The following is a 25,877-nucleotide window of genomic DNA, read 5'->3' as shown; positions in this document are numbered from 1 at the left end:
TGCAGTGCTGAGTTATGGATGTCTCTGTTCTCTCCGTTGTCCAGCACGTTTCTGCAATGCATATGTGGCACAACATGGACTGCAGGTAGTGCCAAAGGGTAAGACTTGCCACTCATATACATCTGGGGGTTTTCCTTTCTCATTCCCCTCCACAGGAATCTCAGGAGAGAGCGGTCTTTGGGAGGCAGTCGTACCTGGTGAAACATGGACTCGATGTCTCCACTGATGGCGACGCTGTTCTGGCGGAATCAGAGGAGCACATTGCGCAAGGATGGTCCCAGGGTGGGTCCAGGGAGGAGATGTTCATTCTGGGATTCTCCTTGGTACAGGAAGGAGTAATTGAACATCATGATGCGGAATTTACCAGACTTCTTTGTTGGGGTCCATCTACTTGATCTGTGTTGAGATGGCAATGTAGCCAGCATTGACCAACTTCATTACCTTTTGGTTGTAGATGGTAGCCAACTCAGGTTTGCACTCTAATTGCCTCTCTGTACGTCGGAGGATAGGTATGACTGCTACCTTGGTGGCATGGATTTTGGGTGCCATATTAGTGTGAAGGAGAGGTGTTGAGTAGTGTTCAATCCCATTAATGGAGTCTAGTAAGGACATGGCTTCTGTATCTTGCTTGGATCAAGTGATTAACTTCTCATCCTGGAAAGGGAGCACATCAACTTGCCATAGTTGCTCTGTGTTGTAGAGTAAGTTAGATTTGGGAGTAAGAAATGTTGTGAGCAGGCACTGCTGCAGAGTGGACTGGTCTAGGAGATGGGTAGGGCCTTGGAGTGTCCATCCAAGTCTACTCTTTAAGGCTGCTGGTGCTCCTGGTGGACCTAAGTGAACATGCTCAATGGAAGTGATGAGATGGGGGGGGGGTTATCAGATCCAATGAGGAGGAGGTTGAACTCTGGAGAAGGCACGTAAAGGGAGGCCTTTGAGGTGATGGTGGCGTCTCTGCATTATATCTACTGGGTAGCTTTGTTCTACAAGGCCCATCTTGTTGGAGGTGAATGCACCCTGGCTGGTGAATTTCTTGTTGCAAGTGGACTGTGGCTCCTGCTAGTGTCTCTGTCTCTTGTAGGATTGTCCAAAGCACTAGGTCTTCAGCTGCTCCATTGAGCCCTAAGTGCTTGGTAGCAGCTGACAGTAGCAGTATGCGTTCTGAGCCATCATCAAGAATGGCATAAGTCTCAAGATGTTGATCTTTGTTACTCAGGATGACTTTAACAACCTTCAAGAGTACTTTGGGGGAATGGCTTTGTGGGTTGACATAGAAGACTCTAGAGTCTGGTTTTCTGTTGTGGACATCATGCAAGATGCTTTCTGTGACACTTGGTGCAGGGTTTCTTCAAGTTACACTCTGAAGACATATGTGGGTGTATGGAAGATTATCTGGTGGGTGAGGATTTGGAGGTAGAATTGGAACCATGCAGGACTGTAGCTGTATTAGATGAGGGTTTGGAGAATGTCTGGCGACCTTTCCTTTGTGTCCAAGATGGTACTTGGTGGAGCTCACCAACCTGGGCAGCGACTGCCTGACACTGCTTCATATTGCAGCCACAAGGAGAAGTACCTCAGATTGTACTGGACACCTGGCCTGGTTCTGTGGGCATGATGGGCATAACTGGCAACTTGTTCTGCTGATAACTTACTGAGGAGTTGCTAAACATGGGAGGAGCAGGCCAGCTCAGCAGATCCCTCTCCGTGCTGGAATGACTGGAGCATCCCCACCAGTGAGCGGATTCGAAGGGCAAAGCTACTGAAAGCTCTTGCTTGAATCACCTGGGCAGATTCTGAATGATTGCTATCTCTCTCAGGACTAGATGGTGGGGTTGGCTATATTTCTGGTCCAGTGCTGAGGAGTATGGCTGGGGGTCATTAGCATAAGCCAGGGCCATGTGGCAGGCAGAGACCAAGTGCAGGTGATCCAAGAGGATGTGCTACTTGTACTTCTCCGTTTCCTCCTCTGGCAGTAGGTTTGTGAGGGCCATTCTTAACGTTGCAAACTCTTCAGGATCTTCGTGAATGAAGTTGGGGAAGGAAGGTTCCTCTATCCGGGATGAATACCTGGGTCTCTCTGGAGCCACTTGTGGGGTGTGAATTGGCACTACTGGGACTAGCCATTGGTCGGACCGTTAGTGAGCAGTAGGCACGTCGAAGGCTTGTGAAACTGGTTAAGCTGGTTGGGGTCTACCATACTGCTGAAGGGCAGCACACTGAGGGGTTCACCTGAGGTCTCTCTGGGTTCAGGACGTTCTGGCTTTGAGAGGTGGGGACGTTTCGAGGTTCGTGCGCTGGGTAACGAGGCTGTCTTGGTGTAGGACTTGCATAGGACGGGGTAGGATAAATCTCTGGGTGGAGGAGGCTGGTATTAGTTGGAATAGACTTGTGGCTCTTGGTAGTATTGTGGTTGTTGGTGAAATTGCACAGTAGGTTGAGAGTTCATGAGAGGTTCAGAGTGCACAGGAGGTCGATAGCGCATGGAAGGCCGGCTCACATCAGGTAGGGATGGAGCTTGTGAGGATGCTGATTGTTCAGGCTGAGGGGTTGGTAACATGTAACCTGTAGGGAGGGGAAGAGACTCCGTTTTACTCTGTGGGGGTTGGGGGGCATATGCTTCTTAATAAAAACCAATTTGAAGCAAGCCATTACACTTCGTTAATATCATGGCATTGCATTATTATTATTATTCATGTTATTACTTAAATATGAATCAACAAATTAAGAAATGCCAGGCTGGAGAGGATACGTCGCATTTTTTGTGTTGACAACATTAATGGAATCAAAATAAAGATAATGTATGCCTACTTTGTCTGTTGGCTTTTCTGCATATAATTTGTTATAATACAGGTCCTATTTCGACGGATAAAACCATTCAAGCAAAGTCCGATGGGTTTACTCGGATAACGTCACGAACCCTGCTGCTGCGGTCCTTCGATGGCCGTGGCATTGACATATGTTCTTCAAAGAGAGGACGGCGTAATGAGAGACATAAGGTAGCCGAAACTACTGAAAACAGGCCTTTTACAAGATTAAATCATGACCGGAGCATTTCCTTCTTATTAAAGAGGGATGGAGTCCAGACATGCTACTTTAGGAAACTTTCTGAATAGACATATAGGCCTATGGAAAGGATCATCTCTCTCTCAGCACCCGTCAATCATGTCAGATACAAGAGCAAATATTTATCCTTTGCTTAAAACTTATTTAAAAACCTAACTTAGGCTTTCTGAAATTAGGCTAAAAGATAATGAATTGACAAGGAAAGTATGAAGGGGACAGCTATGCTATAGTATGGAGATGAAATTGCCAATCATTAAAATAGAAACAAATACACGTAACATGTCCACAGACTTTTTATCAGTGACGTCGATTATCGAGGGGGCGAGTGTTGGAAAGGTTTTTCAAATACTGTGAGGAACTTTTATAATTTGAATGGATGTTAAAACAAATATTTACTTTGACTTACTGTGTTGAAGAAAACAATTACTGAGAAGGTGAGCTGGGAACTTTCCTACATTTGTGAGAAGCAGGTCAGGTTTACTTAATTTGCTAGCAAGTTAGCAAGCAATGAAAACGTGCATTGTATAAAAGAAAGTACACACAATAATGTTTTTACTAAAGTTCCATAGCCGATAGGCTCTACATACCTGCACATCTAGGGATTAGCAGGTCAAATCAAATCAAGTTTATTTTATATAGCCCTTCGTACATCAGCTAATATCTTGAAGTGCTGTACAGAAACCCAGCCTAAAACCCCAAACAGCAAGCAATGCAGGTGTAGAAGCACGGTGGCTAGGAAAAACTCCCTAGAAAGGCCAAAACCTAGGAAGAAACCTAGAGGAACCAGGCTATGAGGGGTGGCCAGTCCTCTTCTGGCTGTGCCGGGTGGAGATTATAACAGAACATGGCCAAGATGTTCAAAATGTTCATAAGTGACAAGCATGGTCAAATAATATCAACGGATAAATGTCAGTTGGCTTTTCATAGCCGATCATTAAGAGTTGAAAACAGCAGGTCTGGGACAGGTAGGGGTTCATAACCGCAGGCAGAACAGTTGAAACTGAATAGCAGCAAGGCCAGGTGGACTGGGGACAGCAAGGAGTCATATGCCCGGTAGTCCTGACGTATGGTCCTAGGGCTCAGGTCCTCCGAGAAGAGAAAGGAGAGAATTAGAGAGAGCATACTTAAATTCACACAGGACACTAGATAAGACAGGAGAAGTACTCCAGATATACAACTGACCCTAGCCCCCCGACACATAAACTACTGCAGCATAAATACTGGAGGCTGAGACAGGAGGGTCAGGAGACACTGTGGCCCCATCCGATGATACCCGAACAGGGCCAAACAGGAAGGATATAACCCCACCCACTTTGCCAAAGCACAGCCCCCGCACCACTAGAGGGATATCTTCAACCACCAACTTACAATCCTGAGACAAGGCGAGTATAGCCCACAAAGATCTCCACCACAGCACAAACCAAGGGGGGGGGGCGCCAACCCAGACAGGAAGGTCAAGCTTCAAAGGTCAATTGGAAAGAGATGTAGACATTTTAATAGACAAAGTTAGAAAAACAATTGCTTTATAATCATTAGTAAATACTCCCGCTATTAGGTCAAGTTTATCTCCATAAAAATAAAGTTAATAAAATAAATCCGAAAATGAATGTGCTTATTTAAATGGTGTTATGGTCATTTTATTTTCATGGTCTTCATCCATAACCGTCAGTTACACGGTAAACGTCACATGCATATGTGGTCTCAATGTCTAAATAGTGACGGCAGGGCTAGTTCTAACTGCAGGACTTGGTGACTAGATAATGGGAGACAAAAGTGAGAGACGATAATGAGTAAAGACGCCTGCCTTCCATCTTTGAGGACATGCATTTCCATTGTTAGAGCGGTCACTCTACAGTGTAGACATTGTTAATGTCGTAAATGCTATTGTAGCTGGAAACGGCTGACTTTTTACAAATTGAATATCTACATAGGCGTACAGAGGCCCATTATCAGCAACCATCACTCCTGTGTTCCAATTGGCATGTTGTGTTAGCTAATCCAAGTTTATCATTTTAAAAGGCTAATTGATCATTAGAAAACCCTTTTGCAATTATGTTAACACAGCTGAAAACTGTTGTACTGATTTAAAGAAGCAATAAAACTGGCCTTCTTTAGACTAGTGTTAAGTAAAAAATTTAACTTACAAATAATTAAAGAGCAGCAGTAAAATAACAGTAGAGAGGCTATATACAGGGGGTACCGGTACAGAGTTAATATGCGGGTGCACCGGTTAGTCGAGGTATTTTAAGTAATATGTACATGTAGGTAGAGTTAAAGTGACTATGCATAGATAATAAACAGAGTAAAAGCAGTGTAAAGGGGGGCAATGCAAATAGTCTGGGTAGCCATTTGATTGCTTTGGGGTAGAAGCTGTTAAGAAGCGTTTTGGACCTAGACTTGGTGCTCCGGTACCACTTGCCATGTGGGAACAGAGAGAACAGTCTATGACTAGGGTGGCTGGAGTCTTTGACAATTTTATGGCCTTCATTTGACACTGCCTGATATAGAGGTCCTGGATGGCAGGAAGCTCTGCCCCAGTGATGTACTGTGCCGTACGCACTACCCTCTGTAGTGCCTTGCGGTCAGAGGCCGAGCAGTTGCCATACCAGGCAGTGATGCAACCAGTCAGGATGCTCTCGATGGCGTAGCTGTATAACTTTTTGAGGACCCATGCCAAATCTTTTGTCTCCTGAGGGGGAATAGGCTTTGTCGTGCCCTCTTCACGACTGGCTTGGTGTGTTTGGGCCATGATAGTTTGTTGGTGATGTGAACACCAAGGAACTTGAAGCTCTCAACCTGCTCCACCACAGCCCGTCGATGAGAATGGGGGCGTGCTCGGTCCCCCTTTTCCTGTAGTCCACAATCATCTCCTTTGTCTTGATCACGTTGACGTAGAGGTTGTTATGACCATGCTGTTTAGTCAGCTTCTTGATATGCCACACCTGTCAAGTGGATGGATTATCTTGGCAAAGGAGAAATGCTCACTAACATGGATGTAAACAAATTTGTGCAGAAAAGGAGAGATAAGCTTTTTGTGTATGGAACATTTCTGGGATGTTTTATTTCAGTTCATGGAACATGCAGCCAACACTTTACTTGTTGTGTTTATATTTTTGTTCAGTATAAATATATTTTTTGACCAAGTGCGCATGCGCCAAATCCACTTAAAGTAGAATCGTCATTCAACGTCTCCTGTAAACCCAGATCCTGGTTCAGACTAGGCTGTGTTTTTCTGGGTCTATTTAGTCAGTTATAGTATAGTCAATTGCCACTGAAAAAGAATGTTTGACGAATATTTAGTCACTTTTTGTTGACGAAATTAAAACTGGAGCAGAGTTTTTTTTTTTTGAGCTGTAGGCTGCAATAAGACAGAACAATCTAGATCTGTGGTACAGTGTGGCGATGCAGATCTTACCACTACTAAATTACTACTTACTTGCCTATGAAACCCTATTAATTCATTTGAAACTGATATGTGAGTAAAAATATATAGTCAGACAACCTCTTTACGAAACAAAAGCCTGAAAAGACTTTAATACTTCATACAAAGTAAACATGTTTGAGTCAAGGACGGACTATGATGTGCAGGTATAATAGGGTTGTTCTACAATACAAATAATTTCAAAATGCATTGTCATAGTTACACTGTGGCTTTCCTATGGGTAGAATAGAATGCTCATTGAATCCTAATTATATGGGTTATAGAGTATCCATTGAAGCCACATCAAACTTTAACAATAGCTTTTCCAATGTTTTCTCCCTGCAGCATTCCCATAAATGCAGCAGGCATGTTCTCAAAGCCTTCAGTGACTTGCTCACGACACTGCAGTTTCCCCTGTGGATGAAAACACAACATTATGACATGGTCATTCAGCAGTAACCACCCAGCTAGCACATTTGGTTCCTTGGAAGTTTTTGGTTTTTGGTTTCCCATTGATTCTGGGAAAGTAGCCATAAGTTTCCTGATTGTTAAAACAAAACGTTTTTTAAACGTTCTGAGAACGAAAGTGAAAATTGCAAAAGCTGGCAATTAGGCCTAACGGCTAATGGAAACCCTGGTGTGCGTGTGTGTAGACAACCTGCCCCTCCCCTCGGAAGCATAGTCTAGTAGCCTACTGACATTACAAGTGATTTAGACATTTTTAATTAGAGAAGATTTGATAAGTCTTTTCAATTCTAGTTAAGGATACTATAGTTATCACATTTCACATTGGATTTATTAACTACAAAAAGGTATAACGTGTTTTTATTTTAATTCTGATGCCACAAAAAACAATATACAGTCACTTTTCTGGGGTTCGAACCGGTTCAGAACTTTATTTTGCTTGTCGGAACAAATATAATTGGGAAATAATTTGTTCCAACCCTGCTTTTAACTTCTTTAACTCATACAAAGCTGTTCATTTTAGTCTTAAAACAGACCCTATTTCAAGGGAAACTAGCGCTCATTAAGATCAGGTGTGGCCAATTAGTGGGCGCGGCCAACAAACATGAACACAACTTAAGAGAATTATTATATATTTTTTTTAAATAACATTCTTACTACATTCTTTGAACGTTACTAATGTTTTCTTAATGTTCTGAGAACGACTTTAAATAGAACCATGAGAACCTGTCAAACGTTATGCTGAACTACTGAAATTCCCACAGAAGAACGTTGTTTCTTAAGGTTTCGGACGATTGTTTTAAATAGAACCATGAGGAAACATTATGGGAAGGTTGTATGCAATATAACAACCATGCTTTAAGAAACATATGGTTCTCAGAACATTATGTGCTAGCTGGGTATAATCTAAAGTATACAGTGGCAAGAAAAAGTATGTGAACCCTTTGGAATTACCTGGATTTATGCATAAATTTGATCTGATCTTCATTTAACTCACAACAATAGACAAACAAAAGTGTGGTTAAACTAAAAACATAATTTAAACATTCATAGTGTAGGTTGGGAAAGGTATGTGAACCCCCTAGGCTAATGGCTTCTCAAAGCTAATTGGAGTCAGGCGTCAACTAACCTGGAGTCGAATCAATGAGACAAGATTTTGGTTAGGGCTGCCCTGCCCCATAAAAAACTCAGAAAATTTGAGTTTGCTATTCACAAGAAGCATTGCCTGATGTGAACCATGCCTCGAACAAAAGAGATCTCAGAAGACCTAAGAATTGTTGACTTTCATAAAGCTGGAAAGGGTTACAAAAGTATCTCTAAAAGTCAGTCCACGGTAAGACAAATTGTCTATAAATGAAATTTCAGCACTGTTGCTACTCTCCCTAGGAGTGGCTGTCCTGCAAAGATGACTGCAAGAGCACAGTGCAGAATGAGGTTAAGAAGAATCCTAGAGTGTCAGCTAAAGACTTACAGAAATCTCTGGTAGATGCTAACATCTCTGTTGACGAGTCTACAATATATCAAACACTAAACAATAATGGTGTTCATGGGAGGACACCATGGAAGAAGCCATTGCTGTACATTTGAAGTTCGCAAAAGAGCACCTGGATGTTCCACAGCGCTACTGGCAAAATATTCTGTGGACAGATGAAACTAAAGTTGTGTTGTTTGGAAGGAACACACAACACTATGTGTGGAGAAAAAAAGGGACACCACACCAACATAAAACCTCATCCCAACTAAACTATGGTGGAGAGAGCGTCATGGTTTGGGACAGCTTGCTATCATCGATGGAAAAATTTAACATTTTGTCCGCCAATTGAAGCTCAACAGAAGTTAGGTGACGCAACAGGACAACAACCCAAAAGACAGAATTAAATCAACAGAATGACTTGAACAGAAGGAAATACGCCTTCTGGAGTGGCCCAGTCAGTCCTGACCTCAACCCGATTGAGATGCTGTGAGCTGTTCACACCAGACATCCCAAGAATATTGTGGAACTGAAAAGAGGAATGTTCCAAAATTCCCCCTGACCGTTGTGCAGGTCGGATCCGCAACTACAGAAAATGTTTGGTTGAGGTTATTGCTGCCAAAGGAGGGTCAACCTGTTATTACATCCAAGGGTTCACATACTTTGTCATACTGCACTGTGAATGTTTACATGGTGTTCAAAAAAGACAAACAATTATAAATGTTTGTGTGTTATTAGTTTAAGCAGACTGTTTGTCTATAGTTACATGAATGACTTAAATGAAGATCAGATAAAATGTTATGACCAATTTATGCAGAAATCCAGGTAATTCTATAGGGTTCACATACTTTTTCCTTCCCACTGTAGGTAACGTTAGGTATATAAGCTGTGTTCGAATACTCATGCTACCCACACAAACCATACTATTTGTGGCGTGATTTGAGTATATAGTATGCTTATTGGTCATAGTATGGATATAGTTAGTATGCCAAAAGTTCCCGGGTGTCGTACTAAATACGCCAAAATATGAAGTATACACACAAAGGACACTATTTCCTTACTTTAGGGCTCATAGTGAAATTCAGGAAATGGGCGTGGCTTCACATCGTTTTCAGATTTTAAGAAAATGGCAGAAAATATGCAGCCGAAGTCCAACGATAGCGGATACAATTTCAGTGCTTTAACTAATTATGATACATGTTAAAATGTTGAGCAATGTAATTAAGTAAATACTTTTCAAATAAGTTACCTTACACGTTGTTGGCTGACAATTTGTTAGCTACGCTGTCCTTACGAACCACATAGCATATCATTACAGCACACAGTATGTACCGGTATGTTAGCTAGCTACTTATACATTATTAAACTTGCCAGTATATTAACTATAGGCTAACTACCCAACGTTAATTGACTTGATTATTCCCGTCATTCTTAGCTTAGCTAAATGGTATAGTCGTTGTGTGTTCTCAATGGACATTCGGGTGCCTTCGTAAATTCAGTTCGGCTATCTACTGTGATTTCAGAGCATTCTCCTGAGTGTAGCAGAGCGCAGAATAATGCATTTACGAGCGCTCAAACCCGGTTGAATATGACCGGTGTCAGTTAACGTCGGCAAAAACGCGTAATTAAATTGTTGCCAGCAACAGTCACAAACGCTCAGGATACCAAACTGCCTAACCAGCTCTGTTAGGGCGAGTAAAATGGTCACTCATTTGTGTCTGGAAGTAGCTAGCAAGCTAGCCAACGTTAGCTTGGGTGCTTGACTGCAGTTGTAAGGTCAGAACGCTCAAATCAACGCTACTCCTCGGCCCCAGCGTCCAGTGTGCGCTCCGAGAGCAAAACGCTCTGCATTTACAAAATAACAATCTGACAAGGCTCAATTTACAAACGAACGATCTGACAACGCTCTGAATTTACGAGCGCACTCTGACACTCCAGATTGAATTTAAAAACACATCCTAAATCGTAAAATGTCTATCTAGTCATTTGTTATGCTAACTAGCTAGCAAGTGGTTGCATAGCAACAGCATCAACTGGAAGGATACTGTTCCGTTTACGGTGTACTGAAATTAACTAATAGTATGTAGTATACACTATGTTAGTATGGGTATTTGAACACATCTATAGTCTGTGACAAACATTTCATATTGTAAATGTGAATACCTGCAAGCAGGGTGTACAGTTAACAGACATATTCAGAATATGTAAAACATGGTGTCCAAATTGGTTACCCATAGAATTGTCATGATATGATTGATTGGACAGTTTTATCTAGCCTGAAATCTCAAACCTGTTTTGTGCTAACATTCCACTCCTTGTACTCCATGTCAATGCTAAACTGTGTGCATGACAATGAACAAGGAGTGGAATGATGGCACAGACTGATACCCAGGCTAGTTTTTATCCCAAGTACTGTACTTGCCTCTCTCTTCCAAGCCATGAGTCTCCTCAGAGACTCTGGGTTCTTATGCTCCCACCTGCCCACCATGAAGCCCTCCATCTTTAGCTGCTTGAAGATCATGGTCAGGTGGGGGTATGGGCCTGATAGATAAGATTAGATAGTGTATTCAGAAAGTATTCAGACCCCTACACTTTTCCCACATTTTGTTGTGGAAAAAGGCTGTAACGTAATAAAAAAAACTGAAATGATTTTTACATAAGTATTCAGACCCTTTACTCAGTACTTTGTTGAAGCACCTTTGGCAGCGATTACAGCCTTGAGTCTTCTTGGATATGACGCTACAAGCTTGGAATACCTGTATCTCAATTTCAAGGGTCTGAATACACATGTTAATAAGGTATCTGTTGTTTTTAATAAATGTGCACTAATGTCTAAAAACCTGTTTTCGCTTTGTCATTATGGGGTATTGTGTGTAGATTGAGGAACATTTTTTAATGTTATCCCCTTTAGAATAAGGCTGTAACTTAACAAAATGTGGGGAAAAGTCAAGGGTTCTGAATACTTTCCAAATGCACTGTAGATAGATCGATATAGAGACAGAAATAAGAGAGAGAGGTGATGTATAGGCATATTTGTTGTTGTTGATTTGACCATTTAAAATACATAAAGAAGCCACACCAAGACACAAATACATCTACCAAAACGGCAGAGGATTATATACACAAAAAGTCAAGACTTGTTTCCATTGTGGTCCTTTATAATGGAACACAGAGTTCCAATATGTTAATTAATATATTTCTATGTAATCTCTCATGGCCAGATCTATGTAAACATAACTGGTACAGTAGAATATTTTGTGACTGAGCGAGATGCATACGATTACGAGCAGCAGTTGTTACGGTGTTTGGGTTTTTCGTTACTGGTTATTTGGTGCTAGCATCTTTTCAAACATGGGACATTCAGAGAGGGTGAAGCGTCTCGTTCCGGTTCCTCTCCTTGTTTTAGCATTTCTTGATCCCTTCTCTTAACATGTTTGGACCCAGAACTTAATCGAGCAGTTGACCAATTACGTGAGACTAGTTCGGGGTTAATCGAGATTAAATACTATGCAATGAAACAGGAGTGAAATGCATTCAGTTGGTCACAGGTCAGTCTGAGTGTAATGCTGGCTAATGGTGCCCTCTAGTGGAATATTAAAATGAGCAACACTGACAGCATATCAACGTACCAATACAGTATGAGAGTTAGGCAATGTAGAGTTGACATCTTTGAATGATTTTGAAGATGAGAGAGAGATCAGACCTGTCTGTGGATTGGTGTCATTATAGGTTGAGATGCTGCCGCACACAGCTATCCTTCCAAACTCCTTCATCTGAGGAATGGCGACACTGGAGAAAGGGCCTCCCACCTTGAAAATGAAGAAATGTCCATTATGTCGAGCTAAATATGTTAAGATGAAATAACTATTACCCAATACTGACAATTTATATCCATGTCTAACAATATTAAAACCAGAGAAATACTACTTTATTACTAAATATTAACCCTCCATATCTAACAATATTACCAACTACCAGAGTGAATTACTACACTTTATTTAACTACAACCAAATACTTCAACTACTTTATAACCTACGTTTTCAAAGAAGCAATCGTATCCGTCGGGCGAGGCAGTCTTCAGGACCTCCTCCAGTGAGCTGACTGTTTTGTAGTTGAAGGCCTCATCGAAGCCCAGCTCCTTGAGGAAGGCCACCTTGACATTGAAAAAAGAAAAAGAAAAAATGGAGTGCTGGCCCCTTTTTCATTTTCAGGATAAGTAAAGATAGAGATCACTAGAATTTGTGCCTCCCAGTATTTCATCTTAATCCCTTTTTCCTTTTTACCTTGCCGTCGGACCCAGAGGAGCCCACAACCCTGCAGCCCTTGATCTTAGCTATCTGGCCCACGATGGAGCCCACGGCCCCGGCTGCAGCGTTCACCAGTAGGGTCTCTCCAGCCTGAAGTCCCAGCACCTCCTCCAGACCGTACAGGGCTGTCAACCTGAAGTCAGAGCACAAGGGAAGATGGAATAGAAAACAACTTCCATTCAAACGTAAATGTGTATTTTGCAATTTGTTTTTCCCATTCCCAACCTCCTGGAAACCATGCACGTACACACTGGTGACCAGTCTGCAGTCAGAGCAAAAGAGGGGTAGCTCTTTAATAAGAAATGTAACTATAGTCACCTAGCTACAGTAAGATAGCTGTCTATGGAGTTTACTTCCGTTAAAACAAACAGTATCAAACTCATTATCAACACAAGCAATCATACACACAACATCTGTGTATCACCAACTGTCTCGTCATCCTAAAGCACTGATTACCTTTCTCCCCCTCGTCTGAAAACAATCCTCTCTTCAGTCATGTGTAACATTTAATTACTTGTAATCAGTGTTGTAGTACTCGAGGCCAGTCTCGTGACCACATATTGAGTATCTCGGTCTTGGATACATTTTTACTCAGTCTTGGACATGAGGACTCATAATTTCTTCCCGAGACCAGCTGAGACAAACTCGAATGATCAGCTTCTATTCTGTCAGTGTATAAAACCGCTTCACCAGGCCAAATATTTACACTCCATGTATGACACATTAATATCTTATCACCTATTGAAACTTGGGCTTCCTACTTTACTCGTAGCATTACCGTCCTTTACTTTCGTAGAAAAAATATCCTCAAACTTGGTGGCGCTCATCAGAATTTCCTTGATTCCCTGGTAGGGAAGAGGGGGGGAAATGGTTTGAATGTTCCGCGCTCACTTTTAGTAAGGGAGATCGGGGAAATTGAAACAGTTATATTATAGGCCGGTTTGAGTTCGTAATAATTTGTAGAGTGGCTCTATTTTCCCTTGGCATCCATTTTTTTCGCCATTCTGACTGGCTAAAGAATCCATATGTTCTTCTGAAATTTGAACACAGAAATACTGGACATTTGACTCTTATAATGGTGGCGTTTTGACAAAATTACAATTTGTTTCGGTCTCGAACCCAACACTGCTTGTAAATAACATTTTAAATTCAAAATAGTTGTGATTATCCAATTAAAAGAGTTGTGATTCAGTAAAACTGTTTAAAGAGTTCTGTGGAAAAGCGGAACAGGACCATAAGTGGAGACCGTGACCTGCTTGCGAAGATACCTGGGGCCCAAATGTTTATTTTATCAACCTAGAAGGAAAACGTACAGCTGCTTTTCCTGACAGACTTGAAGTCAACATTTTGTTCTGCCTTTACTCTGTGAGCTAAAACGATGAAACAGTTGTGCTATAAGTTCTCCAACACTAGCTCCACTGTTAGCATAAACGGTTATGTTAGCATCCCTCTTTACTCAGGACGCCAGAGCGTGACATGCATGTTTCTTCTGGCACGGAAATATAAATGTTCTACTCTTTGTGGCCAGAGGTACAGCCCATAGTGACCCCCCCCCCATATTTTACCCAGAACCCACTGGCACTCAGGAAGCCCCTCCTCCTTACCCTGGCATGCCGATGGCCCCCAGAGCCAGGGACATGGAGACATCCTGAGGCCAGTCAGACAGAAGGCATGTCAGACCTGTCCCATCAGACACAGTGTGGGTCCTCCAGCCGCATCTACCAACCACATGGCACCCCACAGGGAAGGCTGGGTTGTTGCTCTGGATCACCCTACAAAAACACACACAAATAAACAAACTGAATTAATGAGGGTTGATTATTATAATTAAAGTCTGTCTACAACAAGCCTGTGTCAGAAGACACAGATCGTAAAGTACGCTTAATGGAGAGTCTGCATTGAAAGTGCTTTTTAGTTACAGAGAATGCTTAATCTGGGTCTATATGAACCACCCTTAGTGGTTGCTAAATGGTTTTATCTGGAGGCTAGATCGAAGACATGCTGTAGGAAGAGTCAATGGAAGCCTTTGGGATTTTCCCGAAGTATCTATACTCCTTTATAAAGACAGTAACTTAGGCAATTTAATTTAGTGAAATCATTTTAAGCATTAAGGGGCAGGGAAGAGTCATTGGGTTCTGTATATTTTCCCAGACTGACTCACTCTCACAAACAAACTTTCTCAGTGAAAACACATTGAACCACTCACTTGTGGCAGGAACGGAACCTCGGAACACACTGCCAAGTACATTCAATTTGCCTCTTACAACTTTAGTCATGAAGAATAATCTATGGCCTCAGAAATGAATAACAGGTGCAGGACTTTCTCTTCCAGTAAACAGCAGGCATGCATGTCACCCCATGGTAGAGAGATGAAAGGCAGATAACTTGGCCTGCATCCCAAATGGCACCTCGATCCCTGCATAGTGCACTGCTTTTGACCAGGGGCCTACAAGAAGTGCACTATGTAGGGAATAGGGTGCCATTTGGGATGCAAACTTGTTTATTTTCCTTACTTGGCCACTTGAGTTCCGATCATCACTTCCCCCTCCTTCATACGCACTCGGCTGAACGGTCTGGAAACAACCACAGATGGCAGGAGAACAATCAGATGCAATGTTTTTCAGTACTATCTACTGAAGGATGTGATTTAGTAATGTTATGGAAAAGTCAACACTGTTCAGAGAACTTTCAATGTTCTAATATGAAGAGTAACATCTGCCACGCTGATCCTCAACACTGGGGTCCCTCAGGGGTGCGCGCTTAGTCCCCTCCTGTACCCCCTGTTCACCCCCAACTGCGTAGCCAACCACGACTCCAATACCATCATTAAGTTTGCTGACGACACAACAGCGGTAGGCCTGATCACCAACAACGATGAGACCGCCTATAGGGAGAAGATCAGAGACAACAACCTCTCCCTCAATGTGAGCAAGACAAAGGAGCTGATCGTGGACTACAGGAAAAGGAGGGCCGAACAGACACCCATTAACATCGACAGGGCTGAATTGGAGCGGGGTCGAGAGTTTCAAGTTCCTTGGTTTCCACATCACCAAGACAGTTTTGAAGAGGGCACGACAACACCTTTTCCTTCTCAGGAGACTGAAAAGATTTGGCATGGGTCCCCAGATCCTCAAAAAGTTCTACAGCTGCACCAGAGAGCATCCTGACCGGTTGCATCACCACCTGGTATGGCAACTGCTCGGCATCTGAACGTAAGGCGCTACAGTGTGTACAGCCCAGTACATCACTAGGCGGTGTCAGAGGAAGGCCCAAAAAATTGTCAAAGACTCCAGTCACCCAAGTCATAGACTGTTCTCTCTGCTACCGCACGGCAAGCAGTACCAGAGCGCCAAGTCTGGGACCAAAAGGCTCCTTAACAGCTTCTACCCCCAAGCCATAAGACTGCTGAACAATTAAATGGCCACCCGGACTATTTACATTTGATCATATTCCTTATATGAGTGATGACAAAAAGCGTCCGGTGGCAAATGTTAGGGGAATCCCTCTCTGTCCATTTTTCTTTTGTAATTTTCTCCTACCTCATGTATGGATCTACACTGAGAAACAGTGCCTCCAAAAGCACCTCTGAAACAGAAAAAAAACAAAAACATTAAAATGTGTGACATCACTTGGCTTTAGTCAGGTACAGGAATTTTGTATTTAGTGCAAGTACAGGTCCAGATAACCTCAGTAATAGTGCAGATGAGACCTTCACAGTCATTACCTCCATCTTTAGGCTCTGGCAGCTGCTCCAGCTTCAGCTCAAAGTTGCTGTCCTTCGGGAAGCCTTCAAAGTGACGTGTCAGGACCCAGGTCTTGGCTTGAACCATGGCTCTTTGCTTTGGACAACTGAAAGAATAGGCTGTTTACTTACTACTTAGTTACTTGCTATACCAAAATCTGAAGTGACCTCAGAGCTCATCTAGAGAACCGTTTCTTCTTTTCTATACGTCTAGGAATTTTAAGGTAAAGAGAAGAGCTGTCAGATAGTCCCCCCAAAAATATTTGGTTGATTACAAGTTGTAAGAGGGAGACACCTCCAGCACAGAAGCAGAGAAAATGTCTAGCAAACCTCTTGGAGACAGGCCCTTTATATCCTAATCAGACAGCACCAAACGTTCTGTAAAAACCAGCCCGAGAGGCTTGTAGGAAGACAAACAAAAAGGAAGTGACTGAGCTGCAACAGAATCACAGTGTTCACACAATGTCATCAATACAATACAACAGTGAATATTCAGTGTCCTCTGTCCTTGTACTTGGACCTCCAGTCTGGTGTCAAATCACTATCAACAGAGATGAGAATAATACATAACATTCAGGATCAAGTCTAGTGACCGTCATCCCACACCTAGAGTTTCACAAACAGAACACTGGAAATAATGTGTATTTCAAGAGAGGGAAAATATATAAATATGCTGAAGATTCCTCTAAACTGAATATGAACTCCAGTTAAATTTTCCCATTACAGCAACCTTTTCTACTTAAGTATCCTACATTTAGCAACATGTTTACTGTCAAGTCACCTATATACAAATATAGGTGACTTATATACAAATATTCAACTTTCTCTATTGAAGAAATGCAATAGAGACAGTTGAAATACCCACATGCGTCTATCATAGCAGGATGATGAGAAACTTGAATACTTCAACAAAGGTTGTTATTCAAAGACTGTTGATCTCCCTCTCACTCACACACACACACACACACACACACACACGATGGCTGTGCGGGAAAGAGTGCACTGGTGCCAGAAGATGCTGCACAACTGTGAAAGAATATGCCGTTTACTTTGTGTGTAGTATATGCATTGATTTACAGTACTGAACAATACTGACTGTATTGCAGGCTGCTATCTAGAATAGCTAAATTCACATGGATTTAAGAGTTTGCTGTCTATTATTTGCAATCTACTACACTAGCTTAGCTTGGTAGATAGAGGACTTGCAGAACCTAGGAGAGCGCTGTGCATTGTTGCAAAGTGAATGCCATGCAAGCCCGCTTCACAGTGGGCTGTCGACCACAACCGGTGAAGAAACTATCTAAGCATTTCTCTCCATGAACGTGGTTTAATATCATGCAGTACTCAGCAAAACTCACCTCGAATAAATTATCAACAAATTGACATATACCGGTCACTGCTCTCCATGCAGAATGAAAGAACGAGCAAAATTTCAGGGAAAGGACAAAGATAGCGTGGGTAGGCTGTGCTCGACTACTTTCTAATTGGCTAAAAAGGTTGTTAGCCGATCCGCCTCCGCGTGACGTGGTATACGCAATAATTCGGGAGTGAATTCATTTTGGATGAGAACGCGCGCATTTATCTAGCCGACATTTGGCTAACTGTTACCCGTTTCCCTCTACCAGAGAAACTGTCAGAAAACAAGTCTGAAACTGATTTCTTCGTCGAAATTACTTGGCAAGGTAAAAATTATACTAAAAACAGATAGACAAATTACTTCAGAATTAATGGTGGTTTTGGAAAATGTATTCACTTCACGAAACTCAGGCGTTCGTTATATAGCATGAATGATGCTGTGGCTAGCAGTTAGTTAGCTAACGTTAGCTAGCTTGCATAGCTATCCGTGAAACAACTTTTATTCTATCGTTAGCTAGCAAGCCTGTAACGTAAAGGACACTGACAGTTTTACTGTCATACCAGATATAACGTTAGTTGTTAAACAAAACAAATGTTTGGTTAAGTATTTCTACAATGATTAACTCTATTTTGCATGAGTAAAGTAACTTAGTTAGCAATCATTGTTGTGATTTCTTTCAATTTCCACGCCTCCTAATAAACGTGAGCTAGCTAGCTACCCATCTAATAAATAGTGGATATTTTTGACTGACATACAGGCGATGATCAGGGCGGAGAAGCTTTGCTACTGACAACTTGTTTGTCGTTATAGATTTCACATTGAAATGGCTAGTTAAGACTGGGGAGGATGCCTCATTTCAGGGACCGTCTTCTCCACAGGAAATTGTCTTGCTTTGATCAGTGTTTCCCCTAGGATTTATTTCTGCAGGGTGGCATCACCCCTGTTAAATAAGTATAGGGGAAGCACTGCTTGATGGTATCATTTCTATTAGGGGTGTAAAGGTTCACTATGGTTCAGTACTTATTGTGGTTTTGGGGGTAATGATTTGTTTTCTGAAGAGTGGAAAATGAGATGCCAACAGTTACTGTAGTTAATTTGTTTAAGAAAATAGAAAGTGTTGGTATTCCTGATTCCATATGATCATGAGTCATATAATGCCTGATGAGTGCACAATCAGGAATAACAACACTTTATTTTCTTAAATCAACAACAACACTAAAATAAAGTGCAATATATGTTTGAAGTCTATGTAAACATGGCTCAGACAATGTATAAGCTTATGCTATGTTGCAAAGAGGAAAAATATGCTCACTTGTGTCACTCATAAAGGGGGTGTGTGTTTAGCACAGTAGGCCTATTTTTAGTTTCCCACTTTTCATGTCCACTGCAATGTGATGGGCTGTCACTTAACTAGCGCTCTGTAACCCTGGAGGTCCATCCATCTGCAGAAAGGGGATACCCAGTCAGTTAAACAAATCAAAACTGGTTGAGAGAATGCCAAGAGTGTGTAAAGCTGTCATCAAGGCAAGGGGTGGCTACTTTGAAGAATCTGAAATATAAACACTTTTTTTGTGTGGTTACAACATGATTCCATATGTGTTATTTCATAGATTTGAGATCTTCACTATTATTCTACAATGTAGAAAATAGTACAAATAAAGAAAAACCCTGGAATGAGTAGGTGTGTCCAAACTGTTTGACTGGTACTGTAGGTGCGAGAGGGCAAAGTTCGTAATTAACGGAGCACTTCCACGAGGTGCTGAAACTCCCCATTCTTCTCAACCATCGAGAATGGTCGCACATCTGTGGCTATAAGCAGACTTATGGCTCATGTAATTTATTTGGCCCGGTCAGAATCGACTGCGGTTCGTCTTGCTCCGGTGGTAGGAATACTGGGTGTATGTCACCGTAAATGTGTCAACGTTTGAGGTGTTGGCAGTAGCGTAGGCTGTTCTCGTTCAGCAGTGGCGACACACACTCTCTGTCCATCGTCGTTGTAATCTACTGGGAAACCTGGAGATTTAAACGATGGAGAATCCTCCTGGTTTATCGACCTCCCACCACCACTCGTCATTGTACAAAAATACATTTTGATTACAACGTGCGCATAGGCTCTAGTTTTTAAAATAAAATAGCCTGAAATGCAGTGTAGGCATAGCCTATTGGCCTAGTGTTTAATATTTTTATTTACAGAGATCCCCATACCGAACAGTTCGTTACGAATATGTGTACCACTACACCCCTAATTTCTATTGGGTGACTATGATTTTACAGTTTAAATATCATTGATAATTTTTCTGTCAATTCTCATCTGTATAACTCCCACCCTTGACCCTACTGCCTCTGACAGTTTGGTAGCCTGTAGAGTGCTGTCATCATGTTAGACGGTGGTCAGTTCGTGGAGGCGTTGGGTCGCCTAGGTTACCCAGGCACCCCATCCCTGAAGGGCTCTGAGTTTGACTGGCTCTTCGACTGCGCTCCGGAAAACCTCCAACTCCTGCGTTTCGTCTGTCGCACCCTCAACCAGGGAAACGTGCTCACCCCGGAGGAGGCCCAGGCCTTCAAGGCCCTCCGCAACTCTGGCAAGCCCATCCTCGATGGGACCGCGCTGGATGAGGTCCTCAAGACCTGTGGGCCTGCTGCTGGAGTAGGTGTGGTCGGTCCTTCCTCAGCAGAGGGGGAGGTGAGCGTGGAGGACCTAGAGTCGGAGCTATCTGCTCTGAAAAAGGAGAAGCAGCTGAAACAGCGCAGGTACAAGAAGCTGCAGGTGCTCGCCACCGCCCGGGCCGACGTTGCGCTCCGATTGGCCTCCCAGCAGGCCGCCGCCGCCAGCAGGCTGAAGGACGCCAACGCGGCGCTGGGGGCAGAGAACGCTGGAACCAACGCCGCGCTACAGAACCTCACGGACGAGGTGAAAAAGCTAGGATCATTCCTCAAAATAGATCCAGTGTCCAACGAAGGAAAGGCCCAGGGAGAGGCTGGTTCTGTGACCACCACCACCCCTCCAGGGCCCCCTGTCCTGCTCTCCCAGCTGTCCCTGGAGCCCTACCTCCACCAGGAGGAGCTTAACACAAAGGCATTGGCCGCCCTCACCCAGCGCCAGTTCTTCCAGGGCATCAGCAACATGGTGGAGACCTCCTGCTCCGAACGCTTCCAGCTCCTGGATCTCAGCCTCTGTGATGACGGGGATGAAATAAAGGAGAAGGGTGGAAAAGAGGTGGAGGAGAGAGTGGTGGAGCAGAGGAGGAAGGAGATGGCCAGGCTCCAGTGGGGTCATATGGTGGCCCAGCACCAGCTGATCAAGGCCAGGGCAGAAGAGCAGGGAGCCAGGGTTGGGCTGGAGTGGATCACGGGGAACCTGCAGTCATTCACCAAGGTAAGGCACTGGAGAGGGTTAGAGACTAGAGTAGTACATCTACCACAGATCAGCCTTAGTCTTTAGTGTTGTTGGTTTGTAAGTGTTGCATGCTTTGTAGTCTGTACACACAAGCCTTACAAACAAACATAATCATACCTACTCTTTAATGCAACCTTTATCGTTCTTTCTCTCCTCTCCCAGGGCACCACCAACTCCACCTCTGCTCTCCAGGCGCGTGAAGCCGTGTCTAGGCGTGAGCTGCAGGGCGTGGCGGCTGATCTGGAGTCTCTCCTCCAGGGGTCTGTACCGGCTGCTCTGAGGGAGAGCGCCAGGCTGCTCAACGTGCCCGTGGTGAGGGGAGACCTGGACCTGCAGCTGGCCAGGCAGGACTACTACACCTCCAGACAGGAGCAGGTACAGTTACTTAGTTTTGTACAAATGCTGTTTTGGATCTTGTTGTTAGAATATCCATGTTCATATCTGCATGGGTTTTCCCATCATTTAGTTTTGAACACCAGGTGAAAAAATGATCATCATCCAGTCCATCAGTATCATCTTGTACGTATTTTCAGTGTTTCTATTGTTTCTCTCCTTAGAGGATAATAACGTTCTGTCTCTATCCATCCATTCATTCATCTCTCCATCTAGGTCCGAGACCACCTCCTGCGGCAAAAGGCCTCATTCGAGCTGCTCCTCCTGGCCCAGGAGATGGAGCTGAGGATGGGTAGGCAGGTGCTGAAGCAGCTTGGGGAGGTGGCAGGCTGGCTGGGGGAGGGAGGAGAGGAGGCAGCCCTCAGGATCCAGGCCCTAGCCCATCCTGAGCTGTCCCATAACCCCAGACCCAGTCCTCAGTCCATCATCAGCTCCAAGGATGCATCCTTCACCAGGTAGGGATTAGAGGAGGACAGGTACCAGGGTCGTGCTCAGTCAGGCACACTGAAGCAAAATGTTTTTCAGTGGAAAACCACAAGGTGTTCTTATTGGACAGGTTTAGGTAGTTCTTTCCCGTTTCACTGAAAGCGACCCAGATGTATTTGCTTCTCTCACACTAAAAGCAATATGGAACACAGTGCATTGATATACAGTACAGTAGTGTTTGGGGGGGATATCCATACAGTTACATATCACAATATAATTTTTTTAGGATATTATATTGTTTTGACCCCAAGTGTCGATTTGTAAATACATTTAAAAAAAATAGTTAACGTTAATCGGCTGTACCTGCACCCAAACTTTTTTTTTCTCCGTTCTGTGTTTATAATTAGTGAGCCAAAATGTTTTCAGTTTTCAGTACTTTTAGGTTCCATCCAATTGGCGACAGATTTTTATACAAATATTCTAAAATCCACATAAATAAAATAAGCACATTTTACCACCAGAGATGGTGGAGAAACACAGCCAAGCCGCGCTGCTTCTTTGTCACAATGCCCGCTTAACCCGGAAGCCAGCCGCACCAATGTGTCGGAGGAAACACTGTACACCTGGCGACCCGTGTCAGCGTGTGTTGAGCCTGCCACAGGAGTCGCTCGTGCGCGATGGGACAAGGACATCCCTGCCAGCCAAACCCTCTAACCCGGAAGACGCTGGGCCAATTGTGCTGCGCCCCATGGGTCTCCCGGTCGCGGCCGGCTGTGACAGAGCCTGGACTCGAACCAGGATCTCTAGTGGCACAGCTAGCACTGCGATGCAGTGCCTTAGACCACTGCACCACTCGGGGAGGCCCCAAAAAAATGACTTTTGCTGTTAAATTCTGCAACAACAAAAAAAACATTTTCAGCTCTGCTGATGGTTTTGTCACAAACATTTTGTTATATAGCACTCTGGTATTGACACGTGCAATTATAGCCTACATAATAAGATAATAAGAGCACAATTCTTTTAATTTGTCAAACGGCAGCCAAGCTTCGATCACCAGAATAAGACCCTCGATATTTATTGGAAATCAAAACTTTCACCACACTGTGAAATTAATCATTTATTTAATCTGTAGCCAAATAAACTGCATGGTTTCCCGAGTCGTAGTGGGAGGACCACACACCATATCATCGTGTGACTCCAAGTTTACTTCGATGTGGTTGTTATTATATCATGTCCACCGCCATTTCTCACATGATACAAAAAGATCCCACCTTGTCTAGCGTGTTTTGTCGACCGACAATTTATCATGCCTTTTTTTTAAGGACTCATAAAGGTTGTATGAATGTAAACCTGGTTACTGATCAAAACTCATTTTCTCATGCTCTCTTTTCTCTGCAGAAAACATAGTGAGCAATATGTTTGTAACATCAAATCGCGATACATATCGTATTTGGACCTAAGTATCGTGATATCATATCGTGAGGTCCCTGGCAATTCCCAGCCCTAATATACAGTATGTGACACACCTCTCGCTCCCCCAGGCTTCTCCGGATCCTAGAGTCAGGCCACGCCTCAGGACGTGGTGACCGCGAGGAGCCCTTCCGTACCTACGAGGGGTTGGAAAGTGCCGCCCGCAACCTCCAGGGGGAGCTCCAATCCTGCCGCGAGGCCCTGGCCGGGGCCGCCCGCCAACAGCACTACACGGGCGCCCGTCTCCACGGCGACTGCGAGGCGTTGCGCCGGGCAACCTTCTCGGGGTTGCAGCAGCTGTTCTTGGCGCCGCAGGTATGTCCTACGGCGACGTCACATGACCAGGATCTCTGCCCCAACGCACAGGTACGTTTCTGAACACCTACACACTTCCTCGTTACCGTCGTCTTCGTCTCAAAGTAGCGTGAGTTAGCAGAGTTTTATTATAAAACACGTTTGGGAGAGGAAGTGGTAGCACAGGTCCTATGGGTTTTATACGTAATTTGCACTGCTGCCGGAGTAATTGTCCGGTGTTTGACAAATACAGTATTTTGAAATGAATCGAATTCTGTTTAGTGGTGGATTCACTGGTGATGCTTCACTTTTAGAACACTGCATTGGTATATGGGTTTTGAATAGTGACTGCACTGGACAATGAGGCACTGGCACTTCTGTAAAGAGCACATGTTTATTTCTTCCAGTTCAACAGGGATCCTTTTCACTCCCTCGGTCCTCTTCTTCTTCCTCTCTTTGTAAAATGTACTAAATTCATGTTTGCTCCGTACAGGGTTTCATCTCAGTTCCACCTGCAGTAAAGAGACACTTTCGTTTCTCTCTAAAACGTGTCGTTGTTTTTTAAATGTCTTATTGTCAATAAAGCTGTGAATAACCATCTGTGCGAGGAACTGTTTGTGTATGTCAGTCAGTGTTCTAGAAAAGCTCAACCACTTGTGGTATGCTGATGTGAGAAAATACTGAGTACTGTTCTTGCAGTCCAGGATAGACTTTTAAGTTAGTGTCCCCACTATTTGTTACTTTATCAGCACCAGCTAGCAGTTATCTGACGTGTCTCTCTGGATGTCTACTAAAAGCCTCTTTCCCTCTACCCTTCCTCTCTCCCCTGTCTTTCCTTTCCATTGTACCCTCTCCTCCTCCCCTCCCCCTCTCTCCAGGAGTTGACAGTGAAGCTGGGAGAACTGGAGGTCCAGCAGAACAGTCTGTACAGTCTGATGCAGGACGTGATGGGGGAGGTCCGGGGTAAACGCTCCCAGCTGGACCACAGCCCTCTTCTCAGGCGAGAGAGGGAACTGTACGTCTACTTCCACCTGGACCCCAGGCTGCTGAACAAAGTAGTGGAGGAGCTGGAGAGCAAAGCGGCTGCTGCCAAGAAGGGCCGGTTGTAACGGGGCTCTCTTACCACCTCCTACCTCACCTCTCTTCCCCTCTCCACGACCCCTTTCTCTGGGTGTGAGTGCAAAACACAGCTCATACAGAACAGTGGAGAATCCTGCAGAAAGTAGTGGAGGTACTACAAGGTGAAGTGGCCACTGAGAAAGGTTGCTGCTCTGCCTAATGATCCCTGGCTTACCCATTTCCTCTTCCCTCTCGCCACCCCGGGTGCCAGTTAAATGCCAAGCACCTTGGATTTGGAAATACAATATGGAGAGAGGGTTCTGACAAAAGACAATTGGATGAGGATGACTATTGGATCTCTTCTCTGTTTTCTTGTGGCAATGTTTCAATTCAGATGTAATGTCACTTGTTTTACTGCTAGTGTTTTTTGTCGATGTTCCTGTAAGCGCCTTTGTGTATTTGTTTGTTTCATAAGAAATTATAATAAATATTAATGTCTTCACAACTAATAGAAAAATGTTTTGTGCGTGTGAGTATTCAGTTTTGTACTTTTTTATTTTTTATTTATTTGTAAAAAAAAAAAAATTTGAAGACAATTGGGCTCCATCAACCAGCTTGATATAACAAGTGACAGTACAGAGAATGCATAATCATAACTCTGATATTCTTCCTGTTCTTTGTGTAGGCAGATAGGAGGAATAGGAGATGGAGAGGCACAGTAGCAGCAGTAATAGGCTGTACTCAGGGCCTCTGTCTGCGTCTGGACAGAAGATCCTAGCAGCTCTCCGTGCCCAGAGCCACAACCGCTACTCTGACACAGCCAGGGCCCAAAGCTACAGACAGCGTGAGTCAGCAAGGACTGAATAGTGCAGTGCAATATTTAGAATGAATCCGATGGAAATGTGATCTACATATATTCTATAGACCTGACACCGCTCTTTTATTCTAAACAATCGTAAGCAGTGATGTAGTGATAAAAAGAAGTGGGTAAAGTAAGTATTCTCTATTCTA

At 43.6% G+C, this 25,877-nt stretch overlaps 2 protein-coding genes across 5 annotated transcripts in view; one reads left to right on the top strand and one right to left on the bottom strand.

Moving 5' to 3' along the window:
• haus3 (HAUS augmin-like complex, subunit 3) overlaps positions 1 to 25,385 on the top strand; it is a 29,239-nt gene extending 3,854 nt beyond the window's left edge. Inside the window, exons 1-6 of one of the 3 annotated variants that reach the window (XM_023972208.2) lie at positions 18,019 to 18,152; positions 20,178 to 21,203; positions 21,387 to 21,599; positions 21,834 to 22,072; positions 23,585 to 23,828; positions 24,686 to 25,385. In XM_023972208.2, coding sequence (XP_023827976.1) covers positions 20,205 to 21,203; positions 21,387 to 21,599; positions 21,834 to 22,072; positions 23,585 to 23,828; positions 24,686 to 24,916 — 1,926 coding nt within the window. In that variant the 5' untranslated portion in view covers positions 18,019 to 18,152; positions 20,178 to 20,204 and the 3' untranslated portion in view covers positions 24,917 to 25,385. Of the gene's footprint in view, positions 1 to 18,018; positions 18,153 to 20,177; positions 21,204 to 21,386; positions 21,600 to 21,833; positions 22,073 to 23,584; positions 23,880 to 24,685 lie in introns of those variants that run through there. The other 2 variants (XM_023972192.2, XM_023972200.2) reach the window with 2 other exon arrangements.
• LOC111953114 (prostaglandin reductase 1) lies at positions 6,569 to 17,952 on the bottom strand. Of its 2 annotated transcripts, none has more exons than XM_023972215.2 (10): positions 17,829 to 17,952; positions 16,453 to 16,590; positions 16,268 to 16,313; positions 15,242 to 15,301; positions 14,333 to 14,500; positions 12,705 to 12,861; positions 12,458 to 12,574; positions 12,124 to 12,229; positions 10,843 to 10,961; positions 6,569 to 6,898 (listed from the first exon to the last, which is right to left on the bottom strand). In XM_023972215.2, exons 2-10 carry the CDS (start codon positions 16,556 to 16,558, stop codon positions 6,788 to 6,790), a joined length of 990 nt encoding a protein of 329 aa, XP_023827983.1. In that variant the 5' UTR covers positions 16,559 to 16,590; positions 17,829 to 17,952; the 3' UTR covers positions 6,569 to 6,787. The 2 variants fall into 2 exon arrangements, with proteins under 2 accessions (XP_023827983.1, XP_023827982.1); XM_023972214.2 differs by having other exon boundaries at positions 16,453 to 16,577.
• Positions 25,386 to 25,877: the final 492 nt, after the last annotated feature.

This window comes from Salvelinus sp. IW2-2015, linkage group LG3 (genome assembly GCF_002910315.2).
Source record: "Salvelinus sp. IW2-2015 linkage group LG3, ASM291031v2, whole genome shotgun sequence".
NCBI classification, from domain to species: Eukaryota; Metazoa; Chordata; class Actinopteri; order Salmoniformes; family Salmonidae; genus Salvelinus; species Salvelinus sp. IW2-2015.
Note: the sequence above shows the minus strand (reverse complement) of the source record. Positions and strands in the feature narration are given on the sequence as shown.

Bases quoted from the DNA above. Each gene is read 5' to 3' on its own strand.
- LOC111953114 (XM_023972215.2), bottom strand. From the start codon at position 16,558: ATGGTTCAAGCCAAGACCTGGGTCCTGACACGTCACTTTGAAGGCTTC. The intron at 16,314-16,452 runs GTAATGACTGTG...TTTCTGTTTCAG, and splicing joins GCCAGAGCCTAAAGATGGAG to AGGTGCTTTTGGAGGCACTG. The intron at 10,962-12,123 runs GTCTGATCTCTC...CTTATCTATCAG, and splicing joins TGACACCAATCCACAGACAG to GCCCATACCCCCACCTGACC.